The following is a 15,839-nucleotide window of genomic DNA, read 5'->3' on the forward strand; positions in this document are numbered from 1 at the left end:
GTTTTCAGGGGATATTTTAGTTTATTTGTTAGGGTGTTAGATTTATTTTCCTGATATTAGACGGAAGCACAGCAGTTTTTAGTCTCAACTAAACACCCAATACTCATTGATTCAGGTGGACACTCATATTTTCAGGAGGGCTTTGCCACCCATGGCTCAGAATGGGTTGATTGGAAATAGATTAAAAGCTATTTGGCATTTCAAACAATATAGGCCTGTCTTCATCAGCCAAATAATCCCTATTTTCAGACTCAGGATATTATCCCGAAGCTCAAAATTGCGTCTTCACCAGACCGATACGCTCATCACAAACTAGCTTGGACGGGCACAAATTATTACGCTGTTTCCCAAATAGCAGGATATTTTGGAAAGAAGACCAATATTTCTCGGGATATTTTCTGGACCAAATTATGTCCCACCTATTGCAATTACGGGCTGATGAAAATGCAAATTAACTGTTTAATTTACGATCGGGATAGTTAAAATAGAGGGTTATTTAGCAAACTTGAGCTGATGAGGACAGGGCTTATAAGGAGTAGGAGATCATAACTTGTGAGTCTTCGATCTCCAGTCACAGCCATGCATATTTGCACAGGTTATCCTGTTAATCTGTGCTGTTTGCTGTGAACCAACATGCGAGAGAACGTGATTGTTTACCGAGTATGTGTCGAGGCTCGCTGTTCTCATCGGGAGCCGTCTTCTCAGAGCAAGCGTAGAACAGCAGCATGGTGCCCTTCAGACAAACTGTCAATGAAACCAAACAAAAAATAATGAAATCAATTTACAGAAGAGTATTAACCCTTTGAATACCGAAAATGCTTGCAACTGGAACACCAGAATTAAAGTGTGTTTAACAGCTTAACATTGAAATAGTAGGAGTATCCTAGTACAAAGAAACCAGCAGGATAAGAATATAAACAACTATTGGTAAAATGTTTCTCAATAAACAAAATAAAATTCATAATATCTTTAAAAAGTTAGATCATATATTAAGAAATTCAGTCTTCAAGAACTGAAGTATTGACAGCATTTGTCTCAAATATGGGAAAATGCTCACTAAAATTCAACAAAAAGAATACAAATTTTTTCTTTCCTTCATAAAAATATATCCATCCATTGCTGATTAATACAATAAACTTATACTAACATTTATATCAACATTTTCCCCCAATCACATATAGTTCATTGTGAATAGAAGGATTTAGCAATCATATTAGGCATATCAGTAAATCTGAAAATATCTCCCTCTGATGATCTGATCTGATCTGCGTTTTTAACATTTTCTTCAGAAAAAAAAAGTTACTGCCATCTGTTCATCCTTACCCCAGTACTCCTTCCAGGACCTCTTGTTGGCCCTCTCCAGCTTGCGCTTCCTCTGGACCAGCATGCTCTTTACGTTGAGCCACCCTGCCTTCCTGGTAGCCCCACCCTGCTGGTAACACGAGGTCTGGCTGTGCAGAGAGTTTAAGGACTGACTCTCCTCCTCTTCCTCTCCTACATGATCATCCTAGGATTGACAGAAGAACAAAATGATATAAAAATGCTATGCAGGGAAACCTGCTTCAGCAGCCAACCATAGAAGAACTCCATCTCAAGGACTGAAATTTTGTTTTTCTTAAATGGTTTTAATAATAATAATAATAATAGCTAACATTTATAATGCGCCTAATACTTTGTATCTAGGCGCAGCACATATTATTACCCTGCATCGGATTCAGGCTTACCCGCAACATAATGTATGCACATTTTCCACTCTCTGGGGAGCATTCCACTTGCTAATCCAACTACATTAACTTTCTCATCCTACCGGGTACCCATTTAACACCTGGATGGAGAGTGGCAAATGTAGATCAATGTCTTGCCAAAGGACATTAGTGCTGCGGCGGGACTTGAACCACCGACCTTGGGATCCACAGTCCAGTGACATATCTACTCGACCGGGACACCTTTTCTGAATCTTTAAATCTTAAACATTGATTAAAAGTTGAACTATATAACAGAAAAATGACCTACAACCTACAAAGAATAGTGGCTTTAATCTTGCGAAGTCGCTAGACAAAACAATAGTCAATAAAATCTTAAGAAGTCCAAACACAAAAGAGATATAATTCAATCGGTAACAGTGACAAGAAAAAGAAAAGAAACTTGAATCCTGATAAATTAATAGATGAAAGAACATCGATTTAAATCTTGAGCAATTAAAGGCCTATATATCAATCGTGAGTTGTATCTTTATGGATGATAAGATAAAAAGAACAGAGACAGAAATCTGAAGAAGTCAGAAGCTGAAATAGGGGCAGATCAAAGAAATGTATACACTCACCTCATCTCTGATGAAGAAATCTTTGCCATCAGTGGAGTCCATGAAGTCCACATCATGCTGCGAAAGCCTTCCTTCACTTGAGGTTAGCGTCCCGGTGTCCCCCCTCATCCCAGAACTGCTCCCGCTATCGCTTCCAAAGGTCTTCCGCTTCCTCCACTTGGGCAACAGCGCTCCCGGCCCGATGGACATGGAGTGGTTGGTGGACGACTCGCCTTCGGGTAGTGTCCCGTCGAATCCGCTGTCAGAGTTGTCTTGTATGATCCTAAGATGTGCTTCGTAGTCCTGCACAAGTGTGTTATCTTCCTCGCGATATCTCTCCAGTCTGTCCACGTTGTTATCGTTGGACAGGGAGTTTGTAGTTCTTGTGTTGAAGCTGTGTGAGCGTTTTGTCTTCGGGGTGTTGCCCGTTCCATTTTCCGAATGCCCGCCTGCGTTGTTGCCGTACTTCAGAGTCCTGGACCTGTTGGGACTGATGAAGTTCCCGTTCATCGTTTCGTGGTGGTTTCCCGCTATCCTGATGGTGTTGGCCAACTCAAAGTTTGCAGCGTTGTCCTCGATGAACTTTGCGCTCTTTAGAACACCCGGTCCTAGCGGAAGACTTGGTGAGTGCGTGTTGACATCGACCGTTGAGGCACTCCTCGGACTGGTGCTATTGCTACCAGTTCCTACATATCGCCTTGGTGAAGAAGTCCTGCTACCATTAGTGGTGGCTGAAATCACTGTGTTATCTATACTACCTGGTGTAGACAAACCTTCAACACAAATCTCTGAAGAGTTTACTTTCCTGTTCTGGTTGTTCACGACTTCACAGTCTTGTATGTACCCATCCTGGGAGTACGCCAAATCATTCCCCTGTAACGAGCGTTCACCGTTTCGCCGTGGATAGTCATTATCATCCACGTTGTCATAGTAAGAGTTCCTAGATAGTGTGCTTCCGCTCCGTTTGGGCGAATACGTGGCGTACTTGATTTGTCTTTGGTTCTTGCGCGACTGCAGGAGTCTCCGTACGCCTCCACTGATGGGAAGAGCCGCTTGGCGCTTCTCGGACGCCGCCTCCTTGTTCTTGCGACCAAATTTCCCCTCCATGTCGTCTTCCAAGTCACTGGTGGGTGCACTCAGCTCGTCATTGACGGGCTCTTCAGCGTGTTTCCCTCTGTCTTCAGAAGACCTGGGATCAGGAAGGCATATGGTGTCAAGCGATAAGTCCTGGGGTATCTCTGCAGAGTTGAGGTCCACTTCCGAGTTTGAGCGTTTCAGAGTACCCTCGTTCTTTGGCTGAGAGTGAAAAGAAGAGAAGAGATATAGAATTCAATATATAGAATGTTTATATTAAATAAGAATATACATATACATATACATGAACTCATCAACAAAGTGGGTGATTGAAATTGATAATACCGGTAGTCAAATCAAATGTTGCTTTAGTATGGAAATCCCTAAATACAGTTTAACTATAGAAGTACAGTGAAACCTGTATATAAAGACCGCTCAATGGAGACAAGGAAGGTGCTCCTTATAGGCAGGTGGTCTTTAGGTACAGGTTCCTTTAGAACAGATTTCAATAAGAACTGATTTTCAAGGGAAATGTAAAATATGGTCTTTATGGACAGGTGGTCTTTCTATGAAGGTGCTGCTACAGCAGGTTAGACTATACACGTTCACTGTATATGGCTATATCTTCCTGATAGCTAGAAGGGCGTTAAACTCATGTTAACATAGACTTATAACGCCCATCTGGCTCTCAATGGACAATGGTTTTTAGTGAAGCATATGAAACTCGGTTAATAAAAAATGCATATTGGAAATATTGAAATTTTTAAAAAGATAATATTCATTTATTGTTAAAACATTAATGAAGACTGAAGTTACATAAATATGTAACTGCATGCATTCCCCACAATGAGGGATAAAGGAATAATAAGAACAAAATATAGGATAGTAAATAGACCTCAGTCATACAAAGTGAAGAAAATTAGAACAACTATCAAAATGCTACAAATACAATCATCTCAAAACTCAATTGTACAACAAAGAATTAAAGTTGATTGATACTGTACAGTTTACCTTCAAACAGGTATAAAAGCACAGTCAGCACACAAGAAGCAAATAGGCAACTCAATTCTATTAAAAAGCAATATCGTCTTTTGAGAGAAAGACTTTGAGAGAATGCCCTTTTGGCTATCAACAGCAATTTATCCAAAATACTTGATAAAATATCCAAAGACCTTGGTCATGCCAGCATTTCTCAGCTCCAACAGAAATATACAGACAGCCACAGACAAATGCTGTTCAAGAAATCAAATGACAAACGATGCATGTATACTGATTATATACCCCATGATAGTATACCTACTCCAGTGCAGTGAATTGAAGATGCCCATATCAATTCAAGATGAATTGGACAATTTGTTATGATAGATTGAATTCCACACACACTTGATTGGTATTCCTCACACAAGGAAATACCCCAGTATAAACAAATAAACACAAGTAATGTCTACAAGTGTGTGTTTATCAAATGATGTCACACAAAAAGAATGCAAAGAATCTTGCAATTGACAAGCTCTTGTTTTTATCTATTAATCAGCAATGCCCACAAAGCTTCCAGACAAATTACTCAAGGAATTATGATTAAATACATGTACGCAAATATTAGAGCGTGTGTTTGAATACCTTCTTCCGTCTCCATTCTGACTTACTCCGACCCGGTAGGGTCATCGAATAGGACGACTTAGAGTTTCCCATCTTCTTTAGATCGATTCCAAAATCTTAAACAAACAACCTGAGATGCGACGATAGCCAAGTTACAGGCATATTAGCCCTGCATCGCTACCGTAGAAAGATGGTTTTATCTCCCCCCCTAGAGTGTGATTCCAAAAAAATCCAAGCAAATTCTTGAAGTAGCAAACATTTCCCAGATGAGAAGGCCCGAGTCGGGATGAAATCCGCAGCAGATCCAAAATGCATTAAAGAAAATGCTCACGTCGGCTGTGTAGTGATGGAGGGCTGTCGTGGGATAGCGCAATATAAATCTGATTTTCTTGGGCGAAGTGTGGCCCCCCTTAGGTCATCTATTTCCTCATTCCATTCTCAATCTTTTCCTTATTTCCAATCATGTCTCTTCATGGTATCTCATTCTTACTCTCTTCCCTCCTGCGTAAGACGTTTGTCAATTTCTTCATCTTCTGTTCCTCTTCTCTCTCTCTCTCTCTCTCTCTCCAGTTGTGTTTCTGTTCTCAACACAAACTTCTGTTCCTTTTCTTTATCACTCTCTGTCTCTCTCTCTCTTTCCTTCCCTCTATCATACTATTTATATTCTCTTCCCTATTTTAACACCATCTTCTGTACCTCTCTCTCTCTCTCTCATTGCTACCTCCACTCCCTACTCCTCTCTTTCTCTCTCTCTCTCTCCTTAAATTTATCTCTATTTTCCTCTCTCATTCCATTCCAATTCTTCCCTATTTTCAATCTCATCTTTTTTCTGTTTTCTCATTCTTACTCTTGTCTCTCCCGCACAGGACATTTCTTTCCTCCTTCTATTTCTACCCCTCTCTCTCCTCCCTCCCACTCTCCATCTCTTCAATCAAATATATGCTCAACTCATCATCGGTGCGCTCCGTCTTTCCACTATTTCATTTTGATCATTGTCACTCCTGGTTAGACTCTGTCATTTCCTTGCGATACACTTCAACAGATCTGAATTGCTGGCGTAGCAAGCACAAATCTTGTTTTCATTTTGTCAGCTCTAAAACTGATTGTAGCCCAAGGTGGTGAAGCCCTGGTGTTTTACCAATCTCTCTTTAGCTCTCTCTCTCTCTCTCTCTCTCTCTCTCTTTCTCCTTGCATTTCATCTCACCCTGTCCCCCTCTCTATATCCCTTTTTCTTCTCTTCTCTTCTCCTTCATCTAACTCTTGTACATTCTCTCAATCTTTTGGTCTTCTCTCCTTTCTCTTCCTTCATCCATCTCTTTCTCTTTCTCTCCCTATTTGCACCACCTTCCTCCTATCCCTCTCTCTCTCTCATCCATCTTTATTGTATAGTCTTCCTTTCTTTGCTCCCTATCTCCCGTTCCCCTCTTTATCCATAACCTCTCCCCTCCATATATCCGTCTTGCTAAATCCCCCTCCCCCTCTCTCTCTCTCTCTCCCTCTCCCCCTCTTTCTTGCACATTTTCTCACCCTTTCTATCCTTTCTCCCTTTCTCTTTCGCCCTCCATCTTTTTCTCTCCATCTATGTCTATAACCTTTTCCCCTCCATCTCTCTCTCTTTTGCTAAATCTCTCTTTCTACATCAATCTCCCACATGCAGCAATCAGCATCTTTGTATCACATCAATTTCCAATCACTGGATAGAATTCTACTAAACAAGGAAATACAATCTTTAGTGTCACAGATTATTAACTAGAGCATTTTGCATTTCTCTTTTTTCCCTCTCACCCCCCCCCCCCTTTTTTCTCTCTCTCTCTCTCTCTCTCTCTCTCTCTCTCTCTCTCTCTCTCTCCTTTGCTGTATAATCGTATTCTTACTTCCTTTACTGCATGTCTTTAATTATCACTCTCTCTCTCTCTCTCTCTCTCTCTCTCTCTCTCTCTCTTATTTATATTGTTACTTTAATAAATGTGCAATGACTGCTTATCCTTTCTTGATATCATCATTGCTCGTTAAAATTCACCATCTGTTTCACTCCATTAAAACAGGTATATTTCTGCTGAACAGGTTCCACAGTTCATTGATCAAAACTAATTTCTAAGAAGAACGAGAATGATCATCAGTGAAGCACAATATTACACCATGTGTGCAAGAAATACTACAAAAACCAAGAACATCCTTCAGAGTTCCTGCTGGAAGTGCATTTCCTAGGTCACACAGTCTTGTGAAAACTTCTGTGTGTATCAAAAATCTGATCAACTCAAGAAAAAAATATGTATTCAAACACATTTATGAAATGATACTACTTTTGTTGTTGTTTCCAACAACTGAAAAGAGTATTTGAGTTGGAATGCATGATATATCTAAAGCTTACCGGTACTTCATCATTGTTTCAAGTTTGTAAATATTTGGCATTGGAAAAATGATAAAGTGTTGCATCACTGCCCAAAGATAAAAGATACATTTTGTAAGTATCTAAAATTTGTTTTTTTCCAATTTAGACAGATGTTTACAACCTAATTAGATACTTTCTTCTAATACTGAATTCATGACAAGTGAAGAAGACTGATAAGTAATTATACAACTAAAACCTGTCCTAAAGTTATAGTTTCATTAATTGAAAAAATATAGAACAAAAATAATCAAATGTTTTTACATATATTCCTACACAATAGGATCAAGAAAAGTTACATCAGGAAAAATCATGTGCATGTTTTCTTCGTGCATTCAAAGGGTATCAATCTACAAGATTATGCAGGGCAAAATACAGGAACTAGCGGCCAAATTGGATAATTATCCTCAATAATTTCACAATTTTCATAATTTGCTCTGCATCTGTCCCCTAGATCCAGGCCTTTGTTTCATCCACGGCAAAGTGAGCACCGCAGGTCAAAACAAATCATAGGCGTGTCCTGCCAGAGGAATTAGGCATGACATGTGGGGTGTCCGGAGAACGTGAAATAACAGTCTCTTCCGTTTATTATTCTCAGCTCATTAAAGCCCGAGTCGCAGGTTTGACTGGCCAGTATCAAACAGACTTCATAATATGGCATGTACCATGGCATGGCATTTAAAGGCATATTGTAACTTGATTTGAAAGAGAAGTTCAAATTAAAATCTCCTCCATAAAAAATAGATAAGTAAAATGAAAGATATCTCCAAAAAGAATGGGACTGGTTAAATAATTAAGGAGTAAAAAATATAGTAAAGTGATAAGAAGGACAGAAAGAAGTACAAATGATCTGCCCCTTCCCACATAATACCCCCCCCCCATTAATGTTTGAAGAAATTAATTTGAAACTGAAACAACTTGTGGCCATCCAAGTGAACTTCTGTTAACCTTAGTATTTAGTTATCCTTGTTAAATACTTCATAGATACACAGTATATTACAGGTAAGCAGCTATTTGGGTACCAAACAGTGACTGGAACCCCGCAGTATATCCTCATGACTATGACATTTACAGTAACCGTACCTGGCCTTTAAAAAAATTAACAAGTATAAGGAAATGATCCATCGTCAAATGAAAGATGTGACCAAAACGCAAAATAAAGAGAGAAAAATATTCCCTAGTACAGGCCACAACAAGATCTTTATCAAAACAAACACAACAACAAATCATAACAAAGCAGCAAAATAAGTAAATCACAGTCTAAAGATAGCTACAGTAAAAAGGCACTATAACTAATACATTTAAAGACAGGGTCGTAATTAGCCTAACACCTTTCTGGCTCTCGATCAACAGATGTTTTGAGCCAGAAGGGTGTTACATTTGTGTAAACTGTTAGTGCCCTTATTCCTCTAAACAGACAATATAAGGTACATAAAGTAATAGACTGTGGATTACACTGGACAAAGGGCTCTGTTAAACCAAAAAACACAACAACAAAAGCGAGGTGAAAGCGAGGTTGATGACAGGTTAAGACGGGGTGGCTTGCGAGAGGAAACGAACGGATCTAGCACTGGATAAGAAAAGGGAGAGCTTTCTAATAGGAAGGGGCGACTATGACAAGTCATTCTGGGGTGATTCATTCTCTGTATGAAGGCAGACAATGACAAAATAACTCCGGCACAACTGCTGCCGACAGTGATGTACAATGGGAAACGATTAGCCGAGTGACTTGCTATTTATTATGCAGATTGATTTACGGTGTATTATGTTTGTATCATGGCGATAGGCGTATTAAACCTAAAGAGCAATAAGAATTTCATGAAATTTCCTTGACTTCATGAATTTATATGTATTTAAATCTTTCACAAATCAACTCCTTGGGGTCACAGAGGCATGAGTTAACGACCTTGTGGCACCAAACAGACCAAATAATTAATAATGTACAAGCAGAATTTCAACTACAAATTTGGAAAAATTAATAAAGCAAAGAGAATCTAGACAAAATTGATTGTAAATTTTCTAGTTAATGGGACAAAACAAAGTGATATAATATACAGCTCATTATCAATTTACTTTTTAATCTGTAAGCACTATCTAGAAAGTAAATTAATGGAATTTCAAATAGGTTTTATTCTATTTTGCTTTGATGTTTACTGCAAATTCTCTAAGAATTTCCCTTTCTCGATCTTCCAAGTACATGTATATCCTTCCTTCACTATTTTCTATATTTAACTTCTTATTTCCTTGTTACTTTATATCACACATTATACTAAACATAGACATCCCTGGCAATCGATCCCAAGTCTTTTCCCCTCGCTTTGCTACATGAAGGCTAACTGGATCATGCCATGTCAGTCTATAATTAATGTACGTTGTGAATATACATACATGAGCCTTTAACACTTTGGGTGCCATTTGGTTTTGATATATCACACATTTTCCCATAGACTTCAGACCGACACTGCCAAAAACAAAACAACAAAATTGCTGGGTAGAATTTTGCCCACGAGGGTAAATATGCATGTGTTCGACTGACTTCTGTGAGATTACAGGCCCAGCAACTTGGGTGACTTTTGGTCATGCGATTGCATTGTGAAAGAAACATTGTGAAATCGATCAGAAAAGGTTGATCATCTAGCATAGATGTACTGCAAGGTTCTGGAATCATCAAAATGATATTAAGAAAATCGGCCAATTAAGTCTTCATAAAGTTAGAAGCACTGTACACAGAAAGATGTATATGGGACTACACACACGTGCGCGACACGTGCATTTCATATCTCTCAACAGGCCAAAGTATATCAATTAGTAGGCGGTTTCCCGTCAAAATTGTTATCATCATGTAATATTCAAAACATATTCTTTCACATGATTGGTAATAAGAGCTTCCATTTCATTTTTTGAAATTGGGGCGTTTCCAATACTGGTCTTTACCTTTAATTCATATCAAAAGTTGATTGTGATTGGGCAGAAAGATACCTAAAGATGCAGACACATACAGATAAATATAATCACCCTGCAACACCCACAAGATCGACATCGGACCGAGCACAGACCATTCAAAAAATTAAATCACCCCCTAAATGTACGACCAATAGCCAGTCAGTTTGGAATCAGTTTGGAATTGGTATATGGCAGTGTGCGTGACTGAGGTATCATGTTGTGCAAGTTTTGTCCAACGTACTCCATTTTTTTAATCTTTTTTTTTTTTTGCAGTGAAGTTGTTTCAGGCTAGTAGCCAAAGGGTTCACACAAATGCAGCACAGAGTAACAACATAATTAACACATACAAAAAGAAGATCACAGATGCAGCTTGAACTGATACAGAAGGATGTGGTGAGTTATAACGTCAGGATTACAGTAGGTACGTTCACACAAAACCATCATAGCTTTGTACTTTGAGTCTGCGACGATCCAATAGCAATGACCATGGTTCACATGAAACCAACGCAACAAAGCTTCAACGTTTTAAACTACAAACTGACAGGCAGTCATTTAACTACTGAGTACATGCAAGCTGGCGTTACATCAACATTAATTGGGTTCACACGACACAAAACTTCAAGTGAGCCGCCCTCCCCCCCCCCCCCCCCCTCCCATTCTGCAGGTTGCAGTACTCGCGCTTACCTTAAGATCACTCAAGGTTCATAAACTCAAGTAAACTTAAAAGTTTGTAACAGTCCATAACTACACGATAATCTTTAAACTTTACACAACTTAAACTTTAAGTTTACAGCCTTCAGTGAGAACCAAACTAGTGAGAAATTAGTTGCGACTTGTAATAACTGTAATATCACCCATGGTTCATACATTCAAGTAAACTTAAAAACAGTACATAATCCAATCTCTAAGTTTTACAGAACCAAACTTTAAGATTACTATATTACTGTCGTGTAAACCTAACTAGTGGTACATGTAGGTAGGGGGAAGAGATTAGTTGGGGTGAGATTAAGTATGATGTGATTAATGATGACTACTAGTATAGATATGCTGATCAGCCCAAGAGATATGGCCCATGTATGTATTAAACCATTTACAGACAAACGTTTCTAGTACCATACAAGTCATAATGGTATAAATGATTGCAAGACAGCTGTACAGAAAAAGATGTTTATTTAAAAGAGATAACTTGTACTTAAAAAACAGCCATGCCATAATACCAGTTAATATGTTGTGTAGGTGTGTAATCTTCATTTGTTCATAATTGTTCAGTGTCTCATGACAAAAGGAAAAACTACCTGCAGGTCAATTAAACTTTGAGACCATATATATTCAGAAAAGAGTGGTCATCATGAAGTACTTTCAAACTCTGAGAACAGTCACGCTATGACAATTACGCATATTGTACAGGTGTTTATGCCATATCCCATATATCCCCTTTTAATGAAGGAACAACCAGAGAGAAAACTGGACCAACCGAGTGCTGATTTCCTGTAACTTAAAATCATATTTCCTCCCAGTTCCCCGGTCTTTTGTTCACTCTAGTGCATAGAGGAAGTATGCATTTGGCATATTGAAGCCAATTCCTTGATCTGTTTCCTTTGCAAGCATTTTCAGACTGCCTTTGATTCAAAGTATAGCTCTTTTCCTCATCATTCCCCCCCCCCCATCTTTTCTTTCTTCCTTTTTTGTTTTGTTAAATGTGCAAGAGCCTTGCCATGGATTATGTATGGCTCTTCCCCCCCCCCCCCCCACCCTTTTCCCCCCATTTTGTTGTTCAATGGGTCAGGGCAGTGCTCTGATGTATATATGCTTTTTATATTCTTTTCCCCATTTTATGATTTATTTATGCTCCGTATTGATGAGAAGTTCCTCTAGGTTTCTGGCCAAAGGAGGTGACATACATTGACAAGGATATGATTAATATGTTTTGTTCAAAACCGAAGCTCATCAATAATGAGAAAAAAAGAAAAGGAAAGGAAAATATGGGTGACAATTAAGGTTCCAATTTTCTGATAGCAGATGAAAACAGCCAAACAACAGTGCTTCAAAGAGAACACACAATTTAAGTACCAATTAATCATCCTCATTTTATTCTCTTTATCTTTATCTTCATATTACATCTCTAAAATCTGATAAAAATGTCAACATTGTGGATTTCATACCTTATAAACTATTTTCGAACCAAATATATTTACAATCTAAACCTATCCATATCTATCCATCTATTCAAGTTAACTTGAAAATAAATACATAAGCATTAGAACTACACCTCATGTTTTTGATTCTCCTAACAGCCTATCGAAGAAATGTATCAGCCAAGCTGGGAAACTAACAGAGAGGTGTTTTTCCTTAATACACTTGATTACAAATCAAATGTCACAGTTGAAACTGGGTGTTCAGAATTCCTTTCAAATTATGATGTATTACAATATAATACCAAGACACCACTAGCTTGCAAGCAATACATTACAAACAGTGGGGTATTCATTACTTCGTTGATTCTATGAAGAGTAAAAGGTGACACTCACCAAATCTTTAGAAGAGACAACAGCAAAATCCTGGTTAAATAATAATATCCACAAGAGACTAAATAACATGGAAGGGAGAAGCCTCGTATATATTCCAGGATTCAAAGAAAAAGAAGCGGCTACTGATATCCAAAATGGCAATGTTATTTCATTAGCTGTGATAGCAATACGACAATGAGCGATTCATGTTGAAATCCTGCCTTCTGCCGACCTTGTTAGGAAGAATTAGAGTCCCAGGTTTGCCAAGATTCCAAGGAGATATGATTAGAACTCAAAGTAAAGATAGAAATGCGCATGTACCAAGAGGTGGGTGAAGAATTTCTATGCAAAGTGAAGAGGATAGAATAATGAGTCCATGCAATTCCAGGCGGTCAGTGGATGATTAAAGATCACTTTGATTTGTGATGTTCATCCGAGAGATACAAGTAGTTATTCGAGGAGAAGGTGTTCCTCTTGAGCAAAATGCCAGAGAAATGAAGCGTCCCACAGATAACTCGACTCCGCCGCTAACGAGACCGCCGCATTACTCATCCGTTGACCTTCCAGGGGGTTAAAGAATCCTGAAAGGGGTGTAGGAATCCTGTAGGGGGTGCAACGGTTGCACCCTGTCCCTCCGTAGTGGGGTGTAATGACTGTCTGTGAGTGGTGGTTAACGACTGTCAGGCAGGTAGTCAGATAGGGGTTAATGGAATGCAGGAGCTTAGGAAGTTTGTGAGGGAGGGGAAGTGTGCGTAAGTGGGGGCAGAATGAAAGTGAGAGGGGTGAACGGTGAGTATAGAGAAAAGGAGACTTAATTAATTGTATAGGACAGATAACTTGAAAATAACTTATTGCTCTAATTTTATAATATTTGAATACTCTAAGCAAGGATATGATTTCTGACAAGTATTTGATGAAAGGGGGCTCAGAAATTAGATATCAGGGTCAACAATTTAAAATATAATGATAATAAAAATAAACAAAATGGAATCAACAGCAGCAAAGTTTAGGAAATAAATAGCTAGCAGTGAGTTCAAATTAGAAAAAAAAGGGAATTTTGTTGTGATATCACAGAAAGAGATCACCAATTGGCTTAATTATTAATATCTGGTGAACAACTCAAGAAGAAGAAGTAGAAGGAAAAGAAAAAAGAAGGAAAAAAGAAAAAGACAAGAAAATATATATATCTATAGTAAGAAAATATTGAAATGGGAAAGAAAGATATATTTTTATTTTGTTTTAGATGGAGAGTGTAAAAGAGAAAGTCATCAATAGGCTAGTTAACATCTGATTAATGTGGACCAGACAAAGGTAATCCAATCAGGGCCAGTGCTATAGCAGGACTGTCTCCTAGGCTTAATATCCCTTGATTAACAATCTGCCGCAAATAATTAGCAAGTACGTAGTCTGCAGCAACAGACTCTATTTGGACTGTTGAGTAATTCCATAAAACCTTGAGCTAATTATCCAAACTTTGCCAGTCTCTGGGGTGGTCGAAGAAGGTGCAAATTTAAAGGTACCTATCACCTTAAAAAAAAAAAAATGTGTATACATACAGCAGGAATGTATCAAATCAACCCTAAAAATCTTTACCTAGCATGCTATAGCCTAAAGTAATAATAATCAAAATGTTACTTATAAGAATGTGAAGAAAATAAAGCATAATACAAAACCCTGTGCATTAATTAAACCCATTAAGTCTGACTTGGGCTCTGTGTATGCCATATGGTTGCATTGATGATCGAGTCTAATCACAACTTGCTTATGTGTTAATTGAGAGTGTATTTTAAACATCCAATATTTCTTGATAGAATACATATTTGAAGGTCCTATTTTGTTTAAAGATAAATTTGAGTTCTGGTAAAAAAAAGAAAATTAATTCTCACAGAATCAAAGAAAACTTACACTGAATGTTCAAGATTACAAATAAATGCCATTTGCCAAACAATTTTGGTAGAAAATGTATACTGGCTGAGTAATGAGCATAGAAAGATAAGGTACTAAGATACAGAGCAAAATTTGTATTTGGGGGGTAATTGGGACACTTTACCAACAGAGAGCAGTATTCATAGTCTCATTGTGCAGACCCCCTGTAAGTTTTACACCTGGCAGGGGTATGTGTCTGCAAACTAATTAATCAAAGGAAGGCAGGAACAGCAGATGGAGAGTGTGAAGACACTGTCTCAGTCTATTTCGGGTGACCTAATAATAGATGTTGCCTTTACTTTGGCACCAGTTCTATGTAAGCTAATGAAGAGCTTTAGTAAGTGCCTTATATATCAGTGATTAACATTTCTCTAATTGAAGTTGATGAGGAGTAAGAACTGCAAACCATTTTTACACGAAATTTTCAATGAATAAGATATGTTTTAGATAAAAGTGGGTGAACTAAACCGTTTGCTGTATGTAAGTCATAATTTCAAACAATGACTTTCTTAAATTGTTTTCATTAAGAACAGTCAACATCAGTGGGAGCATTGTGGTATATTGGTGAGGGCTCTTGACTCTCATACGAGAGGTTCAGGGTCAAACCCTTGCTTGGTGCTTAATATTACTACTACTATTAATAATAATAATATTCCATTTTTGTATTGGACACATAATATGTGTATGTGCTTCCAACAGACTTTGGCTGTACTATTATCCAGCTCTTGCTCCAGCAACCATGTGTATTCAAGGAATAAATTCTACCAGGTACCCATGCACTTTCCATTCCTGGGTAGAGTGTGGCAAAATTAGATTAATGTCTCACCAAAAGATTTTATATAATCGCGGAAGAGGTTTACGGTACACCATGTGTAAAGTCCTAGAAGGACTAAGGAAAGTGGATAGAAATAAAAGTGAAATGGAAAGGCGAGAAAGTGGTGGTTGGAAGGAAGAGTATCTTTCGGAAGTGAGTATAGTCCTGAAAAGGACTGTAGATTTTATATAGTGCCGCGGCAGCCGGCAGGTATTCAAACCTGTTACCTTATGGTTCATGATCCTGGGCCCTATTTCATAAAACTTGTTATCAATAATAAATGCT

The 15,839-nt window shown here is 38.2% G+C and overlaps 1 protein-coding gene across 3 annotated transcripts in view; it reads right to left on the minus strand.

The window, feature by feature from the left end:
• Positions 1-15,839, minus strand: part of LOC583804 (protein still life, isoforms C/SIF type 2) — a 51,380-nt gene that overhangs the window by 27,479 nt on the left and 8,062 nt on the right. Inside the window, exons 1-4 of one of the 3 annotated variants that reach the window (XM_030994516.1) lie at positions 12,836-13,534; positions 2,324-3,598; positions 1,324-1,507; positions 658-744 (exon numbers count right to left, since the gene is read on the minus strand). In XM_030994516.1, the coding sequence (XP_030850376.1) occupies positions 658-744; positions 1,324-1,507; positions 2,324-3,598; positions 12,836-12,904 (1,615 nt within the window). In that variant the 5' untranslated portion in view covers positions 12,905-13,534. Of the gene's footprint in view, positions 1-657; positions 745-1,323; positions 1,508-2,323; positions 3,599-12,835; positions 13,535-15,839 lie in introns of those variants that run through there. The other 2 variants (XM_030994515.1, XM_030994517.1) reach the window with 2 other exon arrangements.

Source organism: Strongylocentrotus purpuratus, unplaced genomic scaffold, assembly GCF_000002235.5.
Source record: "Strongylocentrotus purpuratus isolate Spur 01 unplaced genomic scaffold, Spur_5.0 spur5_scaffold_21, whole genome shotgun sequence".
NCBI lineage: Eukaryota > Metazoa > Echinodermata > Echinoidea > Camarodonta > Strongylocentrotidae > Strongylocentrotus > Strongylocentrotus purpuratus.